Genomic DNA, 25,442 nt, shown 5'->3' with positions numbered 1-25,442 from the left:
CAACCGCCGTCAAATCCATCAGAGCAAGTTTGCGAATGCGCATATGTGCAGTGAAACCCTGAAATCGCGAACCTGCTGGTTCACAGGCGTTTTGACAGTTACGAATTAAAGGGCCACCTACGCTACAATCAATACAATCAGCAAAGATCCGTAAATTTACCCATCTGCCCAGCTGGAACAAAGATACTTATGCCATGAGAAGGTACGCTTGAAAATACTAGCCCTAAACTACTTTTTAAAAGCACGATGACTTATAATGACTGCAAAACAACAAAAAATTTAATTTTAAAAATGTGGAATCTCTAATTATTCTTATTTTAATATTTTTTGATCATTAAAAAAATTATTAAAAAGTATATTTTTTTTAACTTTTAATTTCTGTATGTTTCAGTACATTATAAATAATTTCCTTGCCTTTTTATAATAAAGTATGTTATGTTAAATTTTTACTTCGATTAAATTAGGGAATGTCACTTTAAATGAATGAGTATTACTTGCCTGCTTGTGAGAGGGGTTTGCATTCCCACAGTCTTTGCACACAAACATGGCCTGAGCTGATCTCGGAGCACACCACTGGAGAAGATTTCAAAATTCAGCAAATGGATGCGAGGCCTACGCCATGAGTACATTTGTAATTTTTATCCGCAGGATGTGCGGACAGCCTGGCCACGCGCGGTGGGAGCGAGTTCCGGTCTAAAGTGATTGGACAGTGTGCAATTTCAACTTGTTCCATATTTGGTATTATCCCTTTAACTCAAATCTGTAAGTAATTAGGTAGTTTAATTGGTTTCAAATGCCAAAAAATCCCACTGTGATTCTATCATAATTCATGTTAATGAATCCGTATAGTTTTGTATATCTCAGCAGTTTCACAACAGAGACAGTGCACAATATATATTGCAGATTTGTCACTAATTATTAGTCCCCCAGCATAGGAGGTACTAAACTGTGTCAAAATCTGATTTATTCAGGAGTGCAAAAATAGCAGACAATGCTAGCTTGGCATATTTTATTCAGATCTGATTCATAGTTTGTGGTTTATTTGATATCTTTGTCATCATATGTAAATCCATTACAACTGTTTAATTCTCTGTGAAGAATGCAAACTTGCAGTAATTACTCCAAAACTGGGATTACTGCCAAAATAAGCAGTAACCAAGTGTAAATGTTACATCAGACAAGATTCCAACTAATTTTGTTACATAAATTGCAATATTAATACTGTACCATTATTGCAAGGTTTTTAATCTTTTATTTTAAGTGATTAATGATGTTTTGTATTCCTGCTACACAGACCATTTGAATTCTTATATTTTTTCAGTTAAATCATCAGTCTTTTTATAAAATGTTATACTTAGCCTCTGATTATTTTTTGTGTTTTTCCAAAACATTGTCAATCATTGTAATCTGTGTTTCTTCTGCAAATTTTTTGGTATATTGATGATTACTATTGTGGTGCTGATTCTAAGGAATTCAGAAAGATAACGTAAGAACATAAAGAAGTCAAGGATTATAAAAGGCCCTTTGACCCATTGAATCTTATCCACCTACTACTGTAACTCTCCCAGTTGCATTTGGAACTATTTTACTGTTATTGCCTCCACTATGCTACCTCAAACTATTCAAAATGTTTTTCATCCTTTGAGCAAAGAGGTTCTCCCTAATATTTTAAATTTACTTTTCACTAATATAAATTTATATTCCCATGCTTGGTGGCAACATCAACCTGTTTCTATCCTCTAGCACCATCCCAATTTCCTTCAAGACCACCATTATCATTTCCTCCTCAAGAAACCCACCCTAAACCACTTCACTATTTCTAACTACCATGCTACAGCTTCTCCTCTATCTGCATCTCTGATGTACCCAGAATCCATCCCCAGACTCCTCCTCTTTACTATCTACATGCCAAACTTTGGTGACATCAACCAGAAGCATGGGATCAGCTTCCACATGTGCTCTAACAACATCTGGCTCTACCTCCTACACTGATCTAAAAGCTGTTGCTGCACTCTCCAACTTTGACATCAAGATCCAGATAAGCCAAAAGTTCCTCCAGATTAATATTAGCAAAACCATTGACATTGTTCTTGGCTCCCATCAGCACCAACGTACCTCTGGCCTCAAACTCCCATCAGCCTCCCCACCTGCCCACTCAGGCTGTCAGGAGGAGTGGATCCTTTATGTACTGCTCAAACCCAAGCTCAGGTTCCTTCCGGACATCCACTGAATTACCAGGACCACTTTCTTCCACCTCTACAACATTGCGCATCTCTATCCCCATCTCTTCCCCTTCTGCTGATAAAACCCTAATCCAGGCTTCATCACCTTGAGGCTCAACTTCTCAAAAGGCGTCATTAGCTGGCCTCCTTGTCTCAAACCTGCACATCGTTATCTGTACTACGTCCCACTTCTCATCACTCTCTTCCTCCACTGGCTCCCTGTGGCCCAGTGGGTTGACTTCAAAATTCTCATCCTCACTTTCAAATCCCTCCATGGCCTTGTTCCACTTTACCTTACGTCCCCACCTGCAACCCACCCCTGTAACAATGGGCTTTTCTTTATCCCTTGCCCTCTCTACTACACTATTGGTGGCCACTCTTCCAGCTTCTATGCTACTACCTTCTAGAATACCCTACTCAATTCCCTTCACCTCACCACCTTATTCCCTTCAGTATGCTTCCTCTCACCCTGTTTTCAAAAACCTTTCAAAGTCTTTCTCTTCAACCAAGCACTACACTAAACATTTGTACTTTTCCCAACCTGTTTGGCATTCACTGTTATGCCCTCCTTAAGGTAAAACACTTTGAGACATCTTGTGGAGCAGCACAGAAAACAAGATGCTGTGCTCATTGATGCTACTTTCTTGGCTTGCTTTAGAGTAATATTCTATGCCATTTAATAATTTATATACCTCAGTGAGGTCCGCCCTTAACCTCCATCTTTCTAAACTATAGAGGTTGAGTTTCTCCAAACTTTCTTAACTCATCCTCTTTACACTGGAGATCAATTTTGCAGTTCTATCTCTGAACCCTCTCCAACGCATGTATATACTGTGAGCATGAATGGTATGACTTTTCACTTTCACCGCTGTGTGGAGAATGGGCAGGAGCAGATTGGCTGCCCGTTTTACACCCTGCCCAATTTTCATTTCCACGGACTTCAGTGGAAATGAAAATCAGGCGGCCGATCCGATAACGCCTGTTTTCCACCTGCCGGTGAAAGTAAAAAGTTCACCCGAGCGTGTCACAAGGATTGATGCCCAATGTGCCTGAGTTCTAGCATTAAAGGAAATGACAAGTGGAGGCTAGGGACTTCTGCGCAGAGAGGAAACTGGTATGTTACACCCAAAATGCCTTTCAATGTTGTGTGGCACAAAGGAGAGAAATAACTGAAAAATGATGGCAACAAGAGTGAAAGTGTAAATGAAATAAATGGCAGATCAAGCAGAATTGAAATGGTTGTGTTACAATATTGGTAATAACTTATTTAACAAACATTAGCACTACAGTGTTTATTAACAATATATTTTACTTTCTTGAATATTTACTTTGACTGTATACATCTTGAATTCTTTTTACACATCGTGCATATTCAGGAGGGCCTGGGCTGCAGAAAACAAAAATACAAGTATCAAATACATTAGGTTACTGGTGATTTAATGTCATTTGTAGGGTAAGGTTTTATCCCTGTTATTACTTTTTGGCTAATAGTTCACAGCACCAGGATCTGAACCCACTTTAGATCCTGCAATTTTCTTTAACTTGTACAATTAAAAATAAATCTATGTGCATATTCATAAACTATAATAGCATTGGGAACCAGTTATAAACAGTAATACATGGCAGCACAGTGACTTACTGTGTTGGAGCTACAAGGCACCGTGCTACCAAAGATGCTGTGGGAGTTATTGCAGATGATTCCCAATTTGGGTCTCTGATCTTAGTTGTGTGAACTGGAGAAGCACTGAGCAAAAGCCAGCTGCTAGAATACAGGCAGAGGGGAACAAAGAGAGGAAGAATCATCTCACATTGCCCTTGTGAAACTTTTAAATGGTCAGTTAGAAAGCAACACTGGCAGAGATCTGACAGCAGATCACCTTCCTACCCTTTGGTGCAGAGTATGGGACATGTCACTGGGAGACCAGTGGTTTTATCTAAATCCTCGTGCTTATGCTTCTGCTTTCCAATTTTGTCTTGAATTGAAATTCTGCGTTGCTGAGCTAAAACATTCTGGCACCCAACACGAGTTTATACTGATTAGTAATGTTATTTCTGTCATTTATGATTGCATGACCTAATAAAGTTGTCAGCGTTTGGCATGTAGGTTCATTTAGCACCAGTGATTGCACCAACCTGCAAGAAGTTGCAGCTTCTTTCGTTCCTCCAAATTGTATTGGAGCTGTTCTAGAAGTTCATAATAACGAAACAAGGAATCCCTTGGCCAGATAACCTTCTCTCTTCCCTGGTTATTTTTCAACAGCTTTATATTTTTGCGAACGTAACTGTCCCAGTCTGTGTAGAAATAAAACCAATATGGCTTTAATTTGTACTTCCTTTCACATTTAATCACATGGCACCCTAACTGCTAAAAGCCTATGAGCATCAATTCAATGATTCTACAATCCCAGCAGGGAGCAGCAGTCATAGGGAGCTCTTAGTGGGGAGGCTGTACTTGCAGGTGTCCGACATAAAGCTAGTTCTTTGACCTGCAGTTCCCGTGGGCTTATTTTAACAATGTTTTTAAATTTTAGTTATTCAAGCACAAGACAATTACAATACTTAAAGCGTTGTTAACTTGGATACATATACACAGGATCTTTCTATGTGCAACAATATAAAAGGACTGCCAAAGAGGGATATATCCCTCACAACTGCACAGATATTCATTATTTAAGGACACTCAAGTGGGAATGTATATCAAGACTGAGATATAAACTTGAAATCCTTAGTTAAGCATCCAACCACCTAACCTTGAGTAAGTTCATATTTAACAATGTAGATTTCTGCTGCTTATTTTGCAATCTGTTGGCATGTATCCATTCAAAATCCAAGGCCAAATACCCTACAAAAGGAACTTAACAATCTGTATTGGTAAAAAAATTGTCTGAAAACGCCAATAATACAATACTTTTGTAATTTATATGTTAGTGCATTGTGAAAACTGTGAAGGAAATTAATATTTCAAATTTGTTTTCATCAACCTATAATTTTCTCTCTTACCTTTAGCTGCGGATTTATGAGATCCATCACTTGAATGACTCCCTTGGCTGCTCGTCCTAAACTCCGATTGACCAGGAGCAGATAAATCAGTTTCTCTCTGTCTATCTCTGCACACAGCAAGTAGTAGAAATTGAATGAGGTAATGCACTCCAGCTTTAATTTTTCCCCACTCCAGTTGTCTCCCCTTCTCACCTGAAGGCATCGGTTCATTTCCACAAGCATCCTCCAGTACTTCACCATTTTTGGCCATTTTTTCTGCACGAACCTAGGTGGTGAGTGTCAGTTGGCTATATGAAGAGCATCGCAACCCAGTCCAATCCTCTCCTTACCAGAGTGGTGGGATTCTTCCTGCTGATAATACTAATGAAAACATTTGCACAAGAACAAAATACAGGATTTCCCGTTTTCCCCTTGTGCCAATTTTTTCACTCAAATTATCTGCAGAAGGAACCTCATTTCCCAGATGTCCGGACATCTGTACTTTCCAGCAGGAATCACTGAACGGCAATCAGAAGCAGAGAAACAGGGCTGATTTTTCTCCTCCCTTTACCAGGAGCACTGAGGCCAATCGTATTATCCCTGCTAGCTACCCTGGCTGCATAAGGGTGAGGGTTAGGGTTAGGTCACTGAACTCAGGATAGATCAAGGACAGAATCTGGGCCTCTCCTGGTCTGGATGGCTCAATAGTGCACTGAGCAGTATCCACTAAGCCATCAGGGAAGCTTCTCCATAACTCATATTTTACAGTGTAGATTTCTGCTGCTTATTTTGCAATCTGCAGATATCTTTTCATCCAAAATCCAAGACAAAATCATTTAACAAAAGGAACTTAATGATCTGTATTTTTAAATTAAAAAATGAATTCACCAAATTGATTAATAAGCCTGGTGAAAATGTAAGGACTACGTGGTAATATTTTGACAATTTTTCAAGGTGCTAAGAAACGTGACTGATGATGGCGATTAATCACATTAGCAACAGCACAATGGGAATATCCAAATTAATTTATATTATTGTATAAATAAAAAAGTTCATAAACATTTACTGAACTTAAAAGCATACATCAGGCATTCAACAAATAAAGGATACAGGATAGACAAAGCATACCTTACAGATAGAATATTACACTTCAGATCAATACATTACCATGTTACCCTCCCATTATCATAATTATTATGATATGGTACTCTATATACACTTCAGCCTCCTATCATTAAGCTTTTGCAGATCCAAAATATTGTGTTTTTCAGCAAGCAATTCATTGACTTATCTTCCCAAGTTGGGTTTTGTTCACCAAATCCAATATTGTGGTGCAGTTGAGTATTACAGAACAGAATATTAATAGATAAACAAATGTCTTATGTTGAATTCTATGAAATGAAAAAAATCACACCTGGTTCCCTGTGAGTGTTACAACAAATCCATCCGAAAAAAGTGTTAACCACCATGCAAAAAAAAGTCATCACAAGCCCTGAAGTAAAAAAAGAAGTATCAAATCAAACTCCTGTGATGAGAAGAGTGTTGCATTGAGCTGTGTGAAGAATGAAAACATCTCTCTGAGCTTCAGAGATGACAGCATAAGGATTAATCTCTGACCAATGAGCCCAAGATGGCACATTTATGTGAATAATAGTTTGTAGCAGTAAATCATGATGAGGCAGTTAGAGTCAAACTGATTCATTCTCAGCATTACTGTGTTGTCATAAATATTATTATTTTAAAAATTCACAATGCAAGAGCACTGTGGTAAATAACAGCAAGGGATGAGAATATCACAGTGTGTCCGAGAATATCCACAGTGTGTCCCTTTGAGAAGCAAGGGGATGGAGGTGAAAATATGCCATCAAGTGTTTCACAAGTGTGAGAATCATGCACATCACACCAAGTTACTCTGAGAAATAAAGGTCACTTGTCATGAGAACTTAGAGGGTTGTGACAAGGTGCAACTACTCAAGAAAAAGCTAGCAGGCAAGCTTCTTAAAAAAAAATTCAGTCAGTGCTTACCAAGCACGGCACGTTTTATTTTCATTTCTTGGTCTAGTCTCTCCCAATCTATTAGAAGGTTCTCAGTTCTAACACCAAATGGGGAATTTTAATCGCCCCCCGCCCCGCACCTCAGGGGGGGGGGGGGGGGGTGGGTTAAAAATTAAAGATTGTGTAACACGACCCCAACCCGCCGTGTATGCCTGCCACCATTTTTACGGTGGGGGACTGCATGCTGTGTCTGTATCCCACTCTCGAGAGGCGGGACAGTTTATTATAACATTTAAATAATGCTCTCACAGTGCAGGTGGGAGCCTGATTTAAATATAACCCTGGCTGGCCGGGTTTCCCAGAGCTCGGGAAACCTGGCAGCTAAGTGGAGGCAGGAACAGCCGGATCAGGTAGGTAAGTGCTTTTCATAGCACTGCTTGCGAGCCAGGAGGAACAGGAGTGCTCCCCCCGACCCCTCAAGCAAATCTTCTGCCGCCATCCGCCACCACCTGCTCCCTGCACCAACCCGCAATCCCAAGCCTTATGCCTCGTGACTTTTCCCTCCCCCTTGATTTCCGGTCCAACCCCCCCTTGTGCCCCACAATCTTTGCCGACCCTCCACTTCAACCCGCGATCTTTCCCGATTACTGGGGACCGTCCCCAACAGTCCCCGGCTGTGGCCTTCTACCGCAGGCTTTCCCACCTGGCAGCCGGCCAGCCTGTCCAGCAGAGTTGGAAATAGACTAAAAAAATGATAATGAGGTCCTGCCGTTAAATTCGGCAGGACCTCCGCCTTCCTGGGATTTCCGGGTTTCCCCCCTCTAACACGCACCCCCACTCCCTCCCCGCCTACCCGTAAATATTGGGGCCTATCTTTCTCATAATGCTACTAGCTCTGCGAATTAATATGAGACATTCACTTTAGTATATTAAATAAGAATTATAAAATGCTTACACTTTGCTCGCATCCTCTTTTAAGCTCATTTGTTGACTCATCCTCCTGAAAATGAGGAGGAACAATAGTAGGTAAGTTTCTTTATTTCTGCCCATCCATGTTTTCCCCCACCTCTTAACATCTGCACCCAAAAGTGAGAATCAGCAACCTCCTCCCAGGTTTCTAGCAATGTCTCCACAAGAAACCAGGCAACACAAGGCAGGATTCCACTCCCCCCATCCCCCTCTCCCTCCATTGTGAGGTGCTCGGCCTTCACCCATTTACCTTCTACAACATTATATCTGAGATCAGCAGAGTAGGGAATTGAACTGCTTGTTCCACTGCCATGAAAGTCAATGAAAATGAAAACTGGTAAAGATGCATAATGGGCGGCCGATCCAATATCACCTATTTTACACTAGCGTCAAAAGTTAAAATTGTCCCCGTGGAGTTTTGGACCATAAATTGTATGCACTTCAGTCCATTATGGAGAGGTGACTCTGATCAAATCTTTGGCAATTCATGAATTAAGCAACATGGAGACAGCACTGCCAACTGCCTTGATTGTGGCTTTGTTAATTGATTATCTGAGCAGTTTTTAAAACTGAGAAATTAGCTCCTTCTGACAGAGACAATTTTGGAAAACAGATAAAATATGCCGTAATAGAGGTGGTAACCTGATTTGGGGTGTCAAGTTCAGCCAGCCTGTATTCCAATGATAAATTCCTGCCTTTACCATCCAAGTGAGAAGATTGCAGTTTCTACAAATCAGCATCTTAATTTATCAATCGTACTAAGTTAGGACACTCAAGAATTTAGCTACAGTGAAGCACTTTGCGTATGCTCGTGTATGCTAATGACAGTACACTAACAAACACAATGAAGGTGATGTCCCACATTTTTAGGGTAAAAGTGCAAAATGGAGAAATAAAAGATGAATTTTGATGTCCAAAGGTTGAAATGATATTGTGCAAGTATTGTACCATGAATGAAACATTTAACTTGGTTAAATCCAAGATACTTTGGCAAGACTGGAGCCACCCTGCTCAGCTCTCACCAGAAATTCTACATCTTCATGCCCAATTCCATCCCCTCTCCAGCTGCTTGTTCAACTAACTAGAACACAATCTCAAGTGTCCTGCTCGGCCCTGAGCTGAGCTTCAAACCACATATCTACTCTATCATGAAGACCATTTATTACATTGACATTTGGAAGCTTGAATTGACCCAAGTGCCTTACAACAAATCACAGATATCTCATCACCACGGGCCCAATGATAGCAGGGCTGCGGGTTCTCGGCGGGGGGGCTATCGGGCGCGTGGGTAACGCGCCCGGTGAAATTAGTGAGTTTCCGGCGCGATCGTAGCAGACAAACCACTAATTGGAGCCACTTACCTGCTCCTCCGGGTTTCCCACTGCTGATCTGCGCGTCGGGCAGGCTGCGCATGCGCAGTAAGATCCGTCAGCTGGAGGCGCTCTATTTAAAGGGGCAGTCCTCCACTGACAGATGCTGCAACAAATAGCAAAAATGACAGCATTGAGCAGCCCAGGGGGAAGGCTGCTCCCAGTTTAATGATGCCTCACTCCAGGTATCAATACATGGGGTGAGGAGGAGGGGGAGGACAGAGATCTTCCACCAGGAAGGCCTGGCTCGAGGTGGCAGAGGAGGTCACCAGCGCCACCAACATATCGCCCACCTGCATACAGTGCAGGAGGCGCTCCAATGACCTGAGTAGGTCAACCAAAGTGAGTACACGTAGCCGTTCCCCTACACTCCGTCTGCCACAGCACTGCCCCCACCCCACATCTCCTTCGGCACTGCCAACACTACTCTGTCACATCACCCCTCATACCCACTCAAACCTCATCCTCATCTTACCTGCACCTACTCACCCCGCCACTACCACGCAACCCAATCCTCATACAATCTCATGGCTCTATCTCATGCTCACCCTCTCGTGCATCTCTTTCACAGTCAGCCTCACTCAACCTGCCACTACCTGTGCTGCAGCCACAGGGCATGCATCACATATGTGCAGTAGGCAGCGTAAGGCAAACGTGTCGTGAGCATGAAGGGGATGCACAAGGGTGTTTGAGGGTTTGTCATGGGTGATGCTTATATTGCATTTCAGAACAACTCACATTACACATTATATTGGCACCACTACTGCCATGTCTTCGCAAATCCTGTCTGGTTTGTGCAATAATGCCCGCTCCTGAGGATCACTATGAGGACCCACAACTGATGCCACCCATTGTGGCACTGCAGAGTGGGTGTAGGTGTATTTGCAGCGCTCTTTTGCGCAGAAGACTGAGAGATATCGGCGATGTCCCCGGTTGCACCCTGGAAGGATGCGGAGGAGAAGTTGTGGAGGGCAGTGGTGACTTTGACAGCGACAGGTAAGAAGATGGTGCTCGGGCCAGCCAGGAGCAGCTCGGCATGAAAGAGGCTGCAGATGTCCACGGCTACATGTCGAGTGACTCTGAGCCTCCGTGTGCACTGCTGCTCAGAGAGGTCCAGGAGGCTGAGCCTCAGTCTGTGGACCCTATGGCGAGGGTAGTGCCCTCTGCGACGCATCTCTTTCTGCGGTAGCCCTCCCTCCTGCTGTACAGGTGGATGTGTCACAGCACTCTGTTGTGGAGCTCCATGTGTCAGAGGTGGACAGCGTGGATGGCGAGGCTGGTGAGGCTGTTCGCCCTCCGAGGAGGTCATGACTGCAGCTACGGCGGCCCCCATCCGCAAGATGTACATCTGAGGGGGTCCGCAAGGTAGGTACGTGTCTCTGGACCCCGGGGTAAGTGTGCAGGTTGGTGACTTTGTCAGGAGGAGGGTGGTGGAGGCCAAACTTTGTCCCAAGTGATGGAGTGGCCTCCTGCAATGGGTGAGGGTCTCCCCCCCCCCCCCACCTGTCAAATGGACCTTTGCAGCTGCCACAGGCTGACAGCTGCGACACGTCCATTCGACCTGGGAGTGTTTCCCCCAGTGTGGGAAACGGTCCCATTTTGTTCTAAAATCCCACATAGTCCCTTAATCAGGTCAGTTAATGACCTGAAATACCGAAATAAATACTGTCAAGTGGCATCCCGCTGGCTTTAATTGCCTGCGGGATTCCCACCAGCGGGGGCTGCGCGCGCACGCCGGCGCGTCAGCGGGGAACCCGGAAGTGCGCGGGTTCGGGGCGGGCTCCGGTACCGCGCCGGGATTCTCCGATTTTCGGAGCCCCCCTGCGGGGAACGCACCAGATAGCGGGTGCTAAAATAGAGCCCGACATGATCTAGGATTAACAGTTTTTCTAAATTTTCTCCTCTCCTCTGGGAGGGAGCATCTTTGTGATGCAGTTCTCTAGCGATAGTGCCTTGCCGAGTTGCCATTCTTCATTCGACTGGACAGTGAACGTCAGCAGGCTATTTGACCAAAGGGTCCACCAAGCTAAGCCCAATCCTGTTCTCACCTCAAGGAGGGGAATTTCATCAATTCATTATTTGCAGCAAAATTGCAAATGAGTTTTTTATACATGCATTTCCCATTTCGCTACAAACAGCAACGAATTATGGATCACAATACAGTAATCAGGAGCAGGAATCATCACCCATGCTGTGCCTGACCTGGAACTTCAACATACTAACATTGGGTGCAAAACGGGATGATTAACCATTTCTAAAAATGGCACATTATTTAGAGTTAAAAAAAATAATTTATGCAAGTATAAAATGCAGTATTTTGTTATGTGACCTGTGTTTTATATATTTTCAATATCAAACAGACTATAACATAACTTTGCTTCCTACCTCTGCATCATCAGCAGTTTAAAATGGTCTGCTTTTCGTTGGGCTTCAAGCTGCCGAATTTGTGCTGAAAGATCATTCCTTATGGTCTGAAAATTGCTCACTTTGGGTAAAAAAAGAAAAATATTTTGAAGCTACAGAAATACTTTGCATTTGAATTTTGAGATTATGGCCTGGAAATTGCTTTTAGCAATAAGACTTATGCTGGCAGTATTTATGTGTTATCGTCCAGTAAAGTGTGCACATTTCCCACTTGATTTAAAATTACTGTTGACACATAGAGGATACTGTGCACAAAATGCACTTTCCGTATGCTTTCTCCTAGTTGTGCTAGTTGTTGGTGTATCAAATGGGACCCATCATCTGTCCAAGTGCTGCATCAAATGAACAACTTCAAACAGCCTGTCACTGCAATATATTTTGTGTGATGTTCCAGAAGTTGAGTATATGCCTGTGTGTCAGTGACTGTGTAGGACAACTAGACAAGACAGGACCGTGATGGTACCAGATGAGAGGCCTCCGGCTTCACCATCCTCTATTTCCCTTATGATACTCTGGGTGGCCTTCTCAAAAGGAGTTAAGGTTTTTTTACTGTCTTGGACTTCCTCCAGTCTGCTCCCTTCTATGAGGTGTCATCTCGTTCTGCAAGCAGAGAAGAAAGAACTTGCATTTATACAGCACCTTTCCTGTCCTCAGGCCATCACGAAGCTCTTCACAGCCAATTAAGTGCTTTTGAAGAGTGGCCACTGTTGTTATGTAGGCAAACGCGGGAGCAAAATTGGTCACAGCAATTAGATAAATGACTAGATAATCTGTTTTAGTGATGTTAATTAGGGGATTAATGTTGGCCAGGACACTGGTCGAACTCCCCTGCTCTTCTTCAAATAATGCCGTGGAATTTTTTATGTCCACCTAATAAGCAGACAGGGGCTCGGTTTAATGTCTCATCTGAAAGCGGCACCTCTGACAGTGCAGCACTCCTTCAGTACCGCACTGAAGTGTCAGCTGAGATTATTTGTTCATGTCTCTGGAGTGGTGCTTGAACCCTCATCCTTCTGGCCAGAGTGTCTGTACAATGCAGTGTGCTAACACTAAGCCAAGGCTGACGGGTAGTCTTGAGATAAAACAATTGTGTGGAACAGAAATAGTGGTACACAGCTGTCCCTCCTCAAGACCTTTCTGTCTGACATTAAATGAACGTACATCGTGCATCTAGGTTGGTTTACAGTGATTTCTTGTGTGAAGCCCCTTAAGAACCTTTTAGTGTCCACATAGTTTATTCATTGTATTTCTCTCATTTTTTTTTATTTGTTCATGGGTGTGGGCGTCGCTAGCGAGGCCAGCATTTATTGCCCATCCCTAATTGCTCTTGAGAAGGTGGTGGTGAGCCGCCTTCTTGAACCGCTCCAGTCCGGGTGGTGAAGGTTCTCCAACAGTGCTGTTAGGAAGGGAGTTCCAGGATTTTGACCCAGCGACGATGAAGGAACGGCGATATATTTCCAAGTCGGGATGGTGTGTGACTTGGAGGGGAACGTGCAGGTGGTGTTGTTCCCATGTGTCTGCTGCTCTTGTCCTTCTAGGTGGTAGAGGTCGCGGGTTTAGGAGATGTTGTCGAAGAAGCCTTGGCGAGTTGCTGCAGTGCATCCTGTGGATGGTACACACTGCAGCCACAGTGCGCCGGTGATGAAGGGAGTGAATGTTTAGGGTGGTGGATGGGGTGCCAATCAAGCGGGCTGCTTTGTCCTGGATGGTGTCGAGCTTCTTGAGTGTTGTTGGAGCTGCACTCATCCAAGCAAGTGGAGAGTATTCCATCACACTCCTGACTTGTGCCTTGTAGATGGTGGAAAGGCTTTGGGGAGTCAGGAGGTGAGTCACTTGCCACAGAATACCTAGCCTTTGACCTGCTCTTGTAGCCACAGTATTTATATGGCTGGTCCAGTTAAGTTTCTGGTCAATGGTGACCCCCAGGATGTTGATGGTGGGAGATTCGGCGATGGTAATGCCGTTGAATGTCAAGAGGAGGTGGTTAGACTCTCTCTTGTTGGAGATGGTCATTGCCTGGCACTTGTCTGGTGCGAATGTTCGTTGCCACTTATCAGCCCAAGCCTGGATGTTGTCCAGGTCTTGCTGCATGTGGGCATGGACTGCTTCAATATCTGAGGGGTTGCGAATGGAACTGAACACTGTGCAATCATCAGCGAACATCCCCATTTCTGACCTTATGATGGAGGGAAGGTCATTGATGAAGCAGCTGAAGGTGGTTGGGCCTGAGGAACTCCTGCAGCAATGTCCTGGGGCTGAGACGATTGGCCTCCAACAACCACTACCATCTTCCTTCGTGCTAGGTATGACTCCAGCCACTGGAGAGTTTTCCCCGATTCCCATTGATTTCAATTATACTCGGGCTCCTTGGTGCCACACTCGGTCAAATGCTGCCTTGATGTCAAGGGCAGTCACTCTCGCCTCACCTCTGGAATCCAGCTTTTTTGTCCATGTTTGGACCAAGGCTGTAATGCGGTCTGGAGCCGAGTGGTCCTGGCGGAACCTAAACAGAGCATCAGTGAGCAGGTTATTGGTGAGTAAGTGCCGCTTGATAGCACTGTCGACGACACCTTCCATCACTTTGCTGATGATTGAGAGTAGACTGACGGGGCGGTAATTGACCGGATTGGATTTGTCCTGCTTTTTGTGGATAGGACATACCTGGGCAATTTTCCACATTGTTGGGTAGATGCCAGTGTTGTAGCTGTACTGGAACAGCTTGGCTAGAGGCGCAGCTAGTTCTGGAGTACAAGTCTTCAGCACTACAGCCGGGATATTGTCGGGGCCCATAGCCTTTGCTGTATCCAGTGCACTCAGCCGTTTCTTGATATCACGTGGAGTGAATCGAATTGGCCGAAGACTGGCTTCTGTGATGGTGGGGATATCGGAAGGAGGTCGAGATGGATCATCCACTCGGCACTTCTGGCTGAAGATGGTTGCAAACACTTCAGCCTTGTCTTTTGCACTCACGTGCTGGATTCCGCCATCATTGAGGATGGGATGTTTACAGAGCCTCCTCCTCCCGTTAGTTGTTTAATTGTCCACCACCATTCATGACTGGATGTGGCAGGACTGCAGAGCTTTGATCTGATCCAGTTGGTTGTGGAATCGATTAGCTCTGTCTATAGCATGTTGTTTCAGCTGTTTAGCATGCATGTAGTCCTGAGTTGTAGCTTCACCAGGTTGGCACCTCATTTTTAGGTACGCCTGGTGCTGCTCCTGGCATGCTCTTCTACACTCCTCATTGAACCAGGCTTGTTGGTAATGGTAGAGTGAGGAATATGCCAGGCCATGAGGTTAGATTGTACCGAAACACAATTCTGCTGCTGCTGATGGCCCACAGTGCCTCATGGATGCCCAGTTTTGAGCTGACAGATCTGTTCTGAATCTATCCTATTTAGCACTGTGATAGTGCCACACAACACGTTGGATGGTGTCCTCAGTGCGAAGACGGGACTTCATCTCCATGAGGACTGTGCGGTGGTCACTCCTACCAATGCTGTTATGGACAGATGCATTTGCGACAGGTAGATTGGTGAGGAACGAGGTCAAGTAAGTTCTTCCCTCGTGTTGGTTCGCTCACCACCTGCCGCAGGCCCAGTCTGGCTGCTATGTCCTTCAGGACTCGGCCAGCTCGGTCAGTAGTGGTGCTACCGAGCCATTCTTGGTGACGGACATTGAAGTCCCCCACTCAGAATACATTCTGTGCCCTTGCTACCCTCAGTGCTTCCTCCGAGTGGTGCTCAACATGGAGGAGGACTGATTCATCAGCTGAGGAAGGGCAGTAGGTGGTAATCAGCAGGAGGTTTCCTTGCCCATGTTTGGCCTGATACCATGAGATTTCATGGGGTCCAGAGTCAATGTTGAGGACTCCCAGGGCCACTCCCTTCTGATTGTATATCACTGTACCGCCACCTCTGGTCGGTCTGTCCTGCCGGTGGGACAGGACATAGCCAGGTATGGAAGAGTCTGGGACGTTGGCTGAAAGGTATGATTCTGTGAGTATGGCTATGTCAGGCTGTTGCTTGACTAGTCTGTGGGACAGCTCTCCCAATTTTGGCACAAGTCCCCAGATGTTAGTGAGGAGGACTTTGCAGGGTCGACTGGGCTTGGTTTGCCTTTGTCGTGTCCGGTGCCTAGTGGTCTGATGCCGGGTGGTCCGTCCGGTTTTATTCTTAAAATGACTTTTTTTTTTAAGTGAGATTTTACAACTGAGTGGCTTGCTCGGCCATTTCAGAGGGCAATTAAGAATCAACCACATTGCTGTGAGTCCAGAGTCACATATAGGCCAGAGCAGGTGAGGACAGCAGGTTTCCTTCACCTAAAAGGCATTAGTGAACCAGATGGGTTTTTACGACAATCCGGTAGTTTCATGACCACCATTACTGGTGCTAGTATTTTAATTCCAGATTTTATTTAATTGAATTTAAATTCTCCAGCTCCATGGCGGGATTTGAACTCACGACTCCGGATTATTAGTCCAGGCCTCTGGATTACTAGTCCAGTAACGTAACCACTATGCTACCGTACCCGTATGCTATGGCCATGCATGGTAAGCATTCAGGGTCTCCCTCATGTGATAGTAATGCTTTCCCATGATAGTACTGCACTGGTTAAACTTCTATTACTAGTTAGCATGATTCAGCACAAAACAACTTACAGGTTCTGTTGGTAAATTTTGTGGAATTGCTACTTGCAGCAGGTTCAGGTAAGCTGGGTTTCTTGGCACAGCATTTATCTATATGCAATATTTCCCCAAGTTTTTTCAAGCAGACAGTTCTGGGAATGGTGCCCACTTGCTAGATAGAGGACTTATTTCCTCTATCTTACTTCCTGGATAAGCACTCTAGCACCTGGCAATCAAATCTGTTCTTCTGTGACCTGCATGGGGCAAGGCCTCGAATTTTAAAATTCTCGTCCTTGTTATCAAATCCAACCAAGGCCTCGCCTCTCTCTATCTCTGTGACCTCCTCCAGCCCTACAACCCTCCAAGATTTCTGCATTCCTCCAATTCTTGCCTCTTGAGCATCCCCGATTTTAATCGCTTCTGCTTGGGACATTGTAGCACCGCCACTGCCACTGCAACTGAGAATGGCTATCTGAGCCCTTTCTGGATCTTTGTGGCTCAATGGCACACTATATATTGCATTTACCCAACAGGGAGGAACAAAAAAAATCACAATTGTTTGCAAAGGACTCTATCCATTCATTCCTTTTTTTCTCTTAGTCTATATACTTTGATGTATTCTCCTTAATGTTAAATCAGACAATTAGTAGCTAAAGAACGAGCTTTCTAAAATGCTCTGAAAAGCTGTTGCTCTTTTTGGCTATTTTAAATAAACTAGTAATAAGACTCTTACCATCTTGTCTATTCAACACGGTAATGCTTAACTAAAAAATACACAAGTGCTTTGCTTACCCATTATTCCTACAATTATATTTCTGAATATGAAGGAGCCAATCAGGATCCAGACAATTATATAGATCCCGCTTGAAACTTTGTCAACTTCTTCTACTTGCCATATATCGATGAGCAGCGCATGCCAATGGTCCAGGGTAAATAGCTGAAAAAGGGTTTCCAATGTATGCAAGATACCACTGGTAAAAATAATCAAAATAAAGATATGTGTTTTCTACTACATAATATTCACGCAAACAAAAATATATATTTCTTTCCCCCAATTTTTCTTCCAAAAAATTTAAGAGTCAGATAACAGTTCAATTGCATTGATAATCCCCTTGTTGACTGATCCATCCGTTTCCCTAAGACCTGGTGGTGGTATCTCCTCTAAAGCCAGAGAAATGAGAACTGTGGAGCTGCCAGTAATGTATCTTTACTACCACAATGAAGTTCAAAATCAAGTAACTTCCAGTAGCAGCATTTATCCCTTGAACTCATGACTCCGGATTATTAGTCCAGGCCCCTAGGCAGCTATCAGTAGGAAAGCTGCCTCTTAATCAACAGAAAGCCCTTGGACTCGCAATCTTCTCTTTGGCAATCTATTCAAACATTTTAGGTGCACCTCAGAAAAGTGTACTCCCTGCTAACTGGGTGATTTTACAACATTCTTTGTCAGAAACCTACAAAAGATTACTTTTAATATCTAATCTAGTGGTACCGTTGCTCAATAATCAAGAAAATCTCACTCGGGAGCTGCCTTGTTGTACAGTAGTTGAAGTACAAGCTTCATGCCACATAATACTGGATTCAAGAGACTGGGCTGACCATAATATTATGACTGATTATATAGGTGCCACATTGATACCTTCCTTTCCCTATCGTATATCAAAGAGCAGTGTACGCCAATGATCCAAGGTAAACAATTGAACAAGGAGCTGATTTGAGAACGAATTTGCAGGAGTAGAGTTCTACATACATAGACAAACTCAGAAACCAGGCACAGAATCACAGTTTCACTCGTTTTACTGTTCATTTCACTTCGATCTCTAATAAAATCATCCAATTTTTCTCCAAAGTAGAGAGTCCATCTGTCACTATTCTGTGATCTGATTGGTCTGTTAGCTGATGCCCATGTTGAAGTAACAATTATTGTTTTAAATAATAACTACTAAAGGGATGGTTCCTAAAAGCACTGTCCCATTGAAAATACTAATGTAATAAATTACTAGTAGTAATAAAAATAATATAATAGGAATATATGTTGAAAAAAGGTCACTAAAGGCACGAAGCATGTATGAATCCAATCCAGATTGATGGTACGAATCCCTTCGCTCTTTGATAACTAAAGTTCCTAAATTCAACTGTCTTGACCCATTTTTAGTAGGCATAAATACACAACACCAAACTTCCCATAATTGGCTCTAAACTGGCAGTTTCCCTCATGGAGGCAACAATGGTGACTGGTGTAGGAGATGTCATGCAGGTACAATGTGTAGGAGAACTCCCCTGTGTTTGGGATTATGGCACGGTGTGAACAGTACAGAGAGAGCTATCACTCACATCTAAATGGTAGTATACCTGACCTGGAGGATTGATGATGAGACTGGGTTTTGTTGTATTTTACATGATTTAACAGAATCACGTAAGGCAGTAAATTCTCTTTTTTGTTAAGATGTTGAAGAAAGGAATTTCTCACATTTCTAGACAATCTCTAAGTAGGCTGAATTAATAGAATGTTGCACCTAACTGGGTCATTCCTAACAGTTGTCATACTGAGATAAATCCTGTATGGAATGGGCTTGTTTTTTGTAAAGCAAAATCAATACAATTTTTTGAAGAGTTTTGGAAATGCAATTACCGAAATGCTGAGCGATAAACAAGATTTGGATTATTAGATTGTGTGTAACTCCGAAAAAGTGTCACTCCGACTACTGCAAAAACGTAAGCAAATATCGACACCAACAGCAAGATGAAAGTCATTGCCTAGAATAGATAAAAAGTTGATTATCAATTTGCAGCACACATAGGTAAGTACAACACAGCATCTGCCCTCAGTCATTGTGGAAACTCATGAAAGTACACAGGGAGCAGATGGCAAAATCATAGCGATGTCAAGGCATGTTAAAATCACTACCTTTTCTGAATAGCTTGCAAATCGAGGACGACTTTAAAAAAGTACAACGGCCCTGAATTTCTTTGAGCCCTGGGGTGTGCTTCCAGAATAAAGTGACAAAGAGCGCAGCAGAGGGGATGGAAGATCAGGCAGCTCCCAGAAATACAGGGTCTCCATCTTAAAGAAGCACTGTGGCAAAATCCTGGTGAAGTCTGGTCTGGATGGAACTTCCGTATGGCCCTCAAAAGGTCCATGATGTTGGAAGTGGCAGATGGCTGATCTGTTTCTCAACTCCATTTACCCGCCTTTACTCCATGTCCTTTGATACTCTCACGTAACAAATATCTACCAATCCCAGTCTTGAAAATTTCAATTGACCCAGCATCCACAGCCTTTTAGGGAAGAGAAGTCCCAGATTTCCATTACCCTTTGTGTGAAAAAGTGCTTCTTGATTTCACTCCTATGTGGCCTGGCTCTAATTTTAAGATTCGCCCCCTTGTTCTGGATTCCCCACCAGAGGAAATAATTTTGCTGCATCTTCCCCATTGATTCCCTTTATCATTTTAAATACGTTGAATAACCCTCAACCCTCTCTAAATTGAAGGGAATACAAATCAAGGTTATGCAACCTGTCTTCATAATTTAACCCTTAAGTTCTGGTATCATTCTGGTGAATCTGCACTGTACACCCTCTTTCCTGAGGTGCAGTGCCCAAAACTGAACACAGTACTCCAGGTGGGATCTGGCCCCTGGCTATGTACAACTGAAACATCACTTGCTCAATTTTGAATTACAAACCCCTTGAGATAAATGCCAACATTCCATTAGCCTTTTTTGGTTACGTTTTTTACCTGTGAACCAGCTTTTAGCGATTTCTGTACATGGACACCCAAATCCCTTTGCTTCTCCACAGGTCCTAGTATCTCACCATTAAAAAAAAAATTCCTATTTGTATTTCTTGGATCCAAAGTGGATGACCTCACACTTCCCCCACATTGAACTCCATTCTGCTGGAGTTTTGCCCATTCACTTAGTCTGTCTATGTCCCTTTGTAACAACCTGCTCCCACCTACACAATTTACTGTGCCTCCCAACTTACTGTAATCTGCAAACTTGGATATATAACTCTATATTCCTTCATCTAAGTCATTAATATATATGGTGAAAAGTTGAGGCCTCAGAAAAAATCCCTGGGGAACATCATTTGTCACATCCCACCAATCAGGGTACCTACCCTTTATCCCCACTCTCTGTCTCCTACCTTCCAATCAATTTTCAACGTAAGTCAAAAGGCCACCTCCATTCCGTGCGTTCTCATCTTTGCTAATAATCTCTTGTCTCAACCTTATTAAATGCCTTCTGGAAATCCATATAGATAACATCCATAAACACTCCCTTACCTATCTTATTAGTGACCTCCTCAGGTATGACCTACCCATCATAAATCCATGCTGCCTTTCTTTGATCAGCTAACACTTGTCCAAGTGCTAAGTCACTCTGTCTCTGACGATAAATTCCGGTAATGTCCCCACAACTGATGATAAACCGATGGGTCTGTAGCTACCTGGTCTCTCTCTCCCTCCCTTCTTAAATAATGGAGTGACATTAGCAAATTTCCAATCGAAAAGCACAATTCCTGAATCAAGAGAGGTTTGAAAGATTATGACTAACGTTTCTGCAATTTCCTCATCTATTTCTTTTAATACCCTGGGGTGGAAACCATCAAGTCCTGGAGATTTATCTATCCTAAGTCCCATTATTTTCTCCATTACCATTTTGTTACTTATATTGAATCCAATAAATTCCTCCCCTTGATTTATTTTTTGTTTCCCTTCTATCACTAGAGGACCTCATAGGTAGTAATCTCGGGATTACTACTGAGCCACATGCTAATTGGCATAGGGATAGACAGATCAGGAAGGTGAATGCGTGGCTGAAGGAGTGGTGTGGGAAGGAGGGGTTCCATTTCATGGGATACTGGCACCAGTACTGGGATAGGAAGGAGCTGTATAGCTGGGACGGGCTCCACCTGAACCGGAATGGGACCAGTGCCCTTGCGGAAAGGATAAATAGGGTTGTCAATAGGACTTTAAATAGTAAGACGGGGGTGGGATCTGGGGGAGATAATATAAGTCTGAAGAAAAAAGACATAGGAAATGAGAGAAAAGGTCAGACCAAGTTAAGGAATGTGGATAACATATAAACGGTCAGGGAACAAATCAGAACATAAGTACAAAATGACCGTTAAAAACAAAGGGAGGGGAACAATTACTAAAAACAAATTAAATTGCCTCTCCAGCAATGTGCACAGCATCTGAAACAAAATGGGGGAACTGGAGGCAGTAATTCATAGTGAGGAGCCAGACGTGGTAGAGATAACTAAAACATGGTTATATAAGGTACAGGACTGGCAGTAAAATATTGCAGGATATAATGTATTTAGAAATGATAGGGTAGAAAGCAGTGGGGTAGCTGTACTAATTAGAGACACTATAATGGCAATAGAAAAAAGGGACATAAGTAACATTGAGATGGAAACAGAATCCATATGGATTGAGATAAAGGATAAGAAGGAATCGATCACATTAATAGGGATATTCCACAGACCACCTAAAAGTAGAAGGGAAGTAGAGGATGAAATATGCAGACAAATCTATGAAATGAGTAAAAAACATCAAATAATAATCATGGAAGACCTCAACTATCCCCAAATAAACTCGCAAGGAGAGGTAGGGAAAGGAGAAAAGGGAATGGAGTTTTTATAGTGCGTACATGACTCCTTTTCTTAACTAGCACGTGAGAAGCCCAACAAGAGAAGAATCACTGCTGGATCTAGTAATGGGAAATGAACCAGAACAGATAAGAGAAGTACGCGTAGGGAAACATCTAGGCAATAGCGATCATAACATAATAAAGTTTAAAATAATGATTGAGAAAGACATAAGTAAAACAAAGATCAAAGTAATAGATTGGAAAAAAAATAATTTTATGGGGATGAGAATGGAACTAGGGCAGGTAAACTGGAAAAAAAATTGACAAAGTAATAGAACAGCAGTGGGTAATATTTAAAACGGTGATCAATAGAGTCCAGGAGAAATATATTCCTCTAAAAAGCAAGAACAAACTAACCAGCAATGAAACACCTTGGATGAATAAAGAGATAAGGGTAAAATTGAAACTAAAGAAAAGAACATACTCTAAGTACATAGACAATAAAGGAGAGGATGACAAAAAGGAATGCGAAGAGGTTAGGAAAGAAGTAAAAAAAACAATTAGGAAAGCAAAGACGAACTATGAGATTAAATTATCAAGGAATATAAAGGAAATAGTATTCCACAGACACATAAATAACAAAAGAAAAATCAGAATAGGGATAGAGCCACTAAGGGATGCACACAATAAACTCAGTTAATGACAGCAAAATGGCAGATATATTGAATAGTTACTTTGCCTCGGTATTTATCAGGGAGAGTAACAAGGTGGGCAGGACATTAGGAGAACAGATCAAAAAAGATATTAAAACATTTAAGATAGAAAGGGGGGAGATAATTGATAAACTAATCAAACTTAGAGAGGATAAGACCCTGGTCCAGATGGATTGCATCCACAAATATTAAAAGAAGTTAGGGAGGAGATAGCAGAGGCACTATTACATATATATAAATATTCACTAGAAAAGGGAATAGTGCCAGAGGACTGGTGGACAACTAATGTTATTCTTATATTTAAAAAGGGAGATAGAACAAATCCAGGGAACTATAGACCAGTGAGCTTGATATCAGTGGTAGGAAAGATAACAGAATCTTTACTCAAAGCTGTAATAGAAAGACATCTGGGGAATGGAAATATAATAAAGAATGGTTAGCACGGATTTCAGAAGGGAAAGACATGCTTGACCAACCTTATTGAATTTTTTGAAGAAGTAACAAAAAGAGTGGACAAGGGTAATGCAGTAGATGTAATATATTTGGATTTTCAAAAGGCCATCGATAAGGTACCTCATTGTAGACTCATGCTAAGGTCAGAGCGTGTGGAGTCAGGGGACAGATAGCAGAATGGATAGCAAGTTGGTTACAAAACAGAAAACAGAGAGTAGGGGTTAAGAGATGTTACCCACAGACCGGCAAAAGGTAGGAAGTGATGATCCACAGGGATCGATGCTGGGATCACTATTGTTCACAATTTATATTAACGATTTGAATTCTGGAATCAGAAGGACAATTTCAAAATTTGTGGACGACACCAAATTGGGGAGTGTAGTTAATACAAAGGAAGAATGCGTCAAAATGCAAGAAGACATTAATAAACTTGCAGAATGGGCAATGAATGGCAAATGAATTTCAATATAGCTAAATGTGAAGTGGTGCATTTTGGTAGGAAGAATAAGGGGGCCACATACTGCTTGGATAATAAGAGTCTAAACGGGATAGAGGAGCAAAGGGATCTAGGGGTACAGATACACAAATCATTAGAAGTAGTGACACAGAATAATAAGGCCATAAAAAGACAAATCAAGCACTAGGGTTAATTTCTTGAGGGATAGAATTGAAAAGCAGAAAAGTTATGTTAAATTTGTATAGAACCTTGGTTAGACCACATTTGGAGTATTGTGCATAGTTCTGGTCTCCATGTTATAGAAAGGATAAAGTTGCATGGGAGAGGGTGCAAAAAAGATTCTCAAGGATGATACCAGAACTGAGAGGAAAGGCTGAACAGGCTGGGACTCTTTTCTCTAGAAAAGAGAAGGTGGAGGGGTGGCCTGATAGAGGTCTTTAGGATAATTGGGTTTGATAGGGTAGAAATAGAGAAAATGCTTCCACTTGTGGGGGAGTCCAAAACTAGAGATCATAAATATAAAATAGTCGCTATAATAGGGAATTCAGGAGAAACTTCTTTACCCAAACAGTGTTAATAATGTGGAACGCACTATCACAAGGAATAGTTGAGGCAAATTGCGTAGATGCATTTAAGGGGAAGTTAGATAAGCATATGAGGGAGAAAGGAACAGAAGGGTATCTTGATAGGGTTAGATGAAGTAGGGAGGGAGGAGGTTCGTGTGGAGCATAAACCAGTTGGGCTGAATGGCCTGTTTCTGTGCTGTAGTTTCGATGTAACTCAATGTAACTGGTATTTTATCTTCTACCTCTACTGTGAAAATGGATACAAAGTAATCATTTAATAAATCTGCCATTACCTTGTTGTCCATGACAGTATCACCTGCGACTGTCTTTAATGGGCCCACATCTCCCTTAGCCACTCTTAATATATTCATAAAAACTTTTGCTGTTAGCTTTGATATCCCTTGCAAGTTTTTTTCATATTCCCTTTTTGCACCTCTTATTACTTTCTTTGTATCCTTTTGCTTTTTACAGTCTCCCAGTCCACTGGATTACCACTTTTCTTGGCATTTGTGTAAGCCATTTCCTTTAGTTTTATACTCCGTCATACCTCTATGTTGACCGTGGATGCTTGACTGTACAAGTGAAACTTTTGCTCTTTAGTCTTGTATTGTACTAAATATTTCTTTGAATACCTCCCACTGTTTTTCTGTAGGTTTACCTGTTAACAGCTTAGCCCAGTTTAATGTGTTCAGCTTATGTCTCATTCCTTTGAAGTCGGCCTTACTTAAGTTTAAAACCTTGGTTTGCGTGTGATCTTTCTCCTTCTCAACTTAATGTCAAACTCTATCATGTTATGGTCACTGTTTGCAAGATGCTCCCTTACTGTCAGATTATTTATTAATTCTGGCTCGTTACTCATTACTAAATTTAGTATGGCCTGTTCCCTTGTCGGTTCTAAAACATTGTTTCAAAAATTGTCCTGGATACACACTAGAAATTCATTGCCTTTATGACTTGAGCTGCTTTGCATCTCCCAGTCTATGTGAAAATAAAAAATCTCCTACTATAACCACATTGTTTTTGTTATATGCTTCCCTGATCTCTGTATTTATACATCTCCCCACTACA

General features: G+C 42.5%; 1 protein-coding gene across 1 annotated transcript in view; it reads right to left on the bottom strand.

Moving 5' to 3' along the window:
- Window positions 1-3,513: 3,513 nt before the first annotated feature.
- LOC137301586 (cation channel sperm-associated protein 2-like) overlaps window positions 3,514-25,442 on the bottom strand; it is a 37,133-nt gene continuing 15,204 nt past the window's right edge. Inside the window, exons 8-14 of the mRNA XM_067971139.1 lie at window positions 19,219-19,343; window positions 17,379-17,557; window positions 11,921-12,020; window positions 8,152-8,196; window positions 5,223-5,329; window positions 4,356-4,514; window positions 3,514-3,609 (exon numbers count right to left, since the gene is read on the bottom strand). Coding sequence (XP_067827240.1) covers window positions 3,578-3,609; window positions 4,356-4,514; window positions 5,223-5,329; window positions 8,152-8,196; window positions 11,921-12,020; window positions 17,379-17,557; window positions 19,219-19,343 — 747 coding nt within the window. The 3' untranslated portion in view covers window positions 3,514-3,577. The remainder of the gene's footprint in view (window positions 3,610-4,355; window positions 4,515-5,222; window positions 5,330-8,151; window positions 8,197-11,920; window positions 12,021-17,378; window positions 17,558-19,218; window positions 19,344-25,442) is intronic.

Source organism: Heptranchias perlo, chromosome 34 (genome assembly GCF_035084215.1).
Source record: "Heptranchias perlo isolate sHepPer1 chromosome 34, sHepPer1.hap1, whole genome shotgun sequence".
In the NCBI taxonomy this organism is placed as follows: Eukaryota; Metazoa; Chordata; class Chondrichthyes; order Hexanchiformes; family Hexanchidae; genus Heptranchias; species Heptranchias perlo.
Note: the sequence above shows the minus strand (reverse complement) of the source record. Positions and strands in the feature narration are given on the sequence as shown.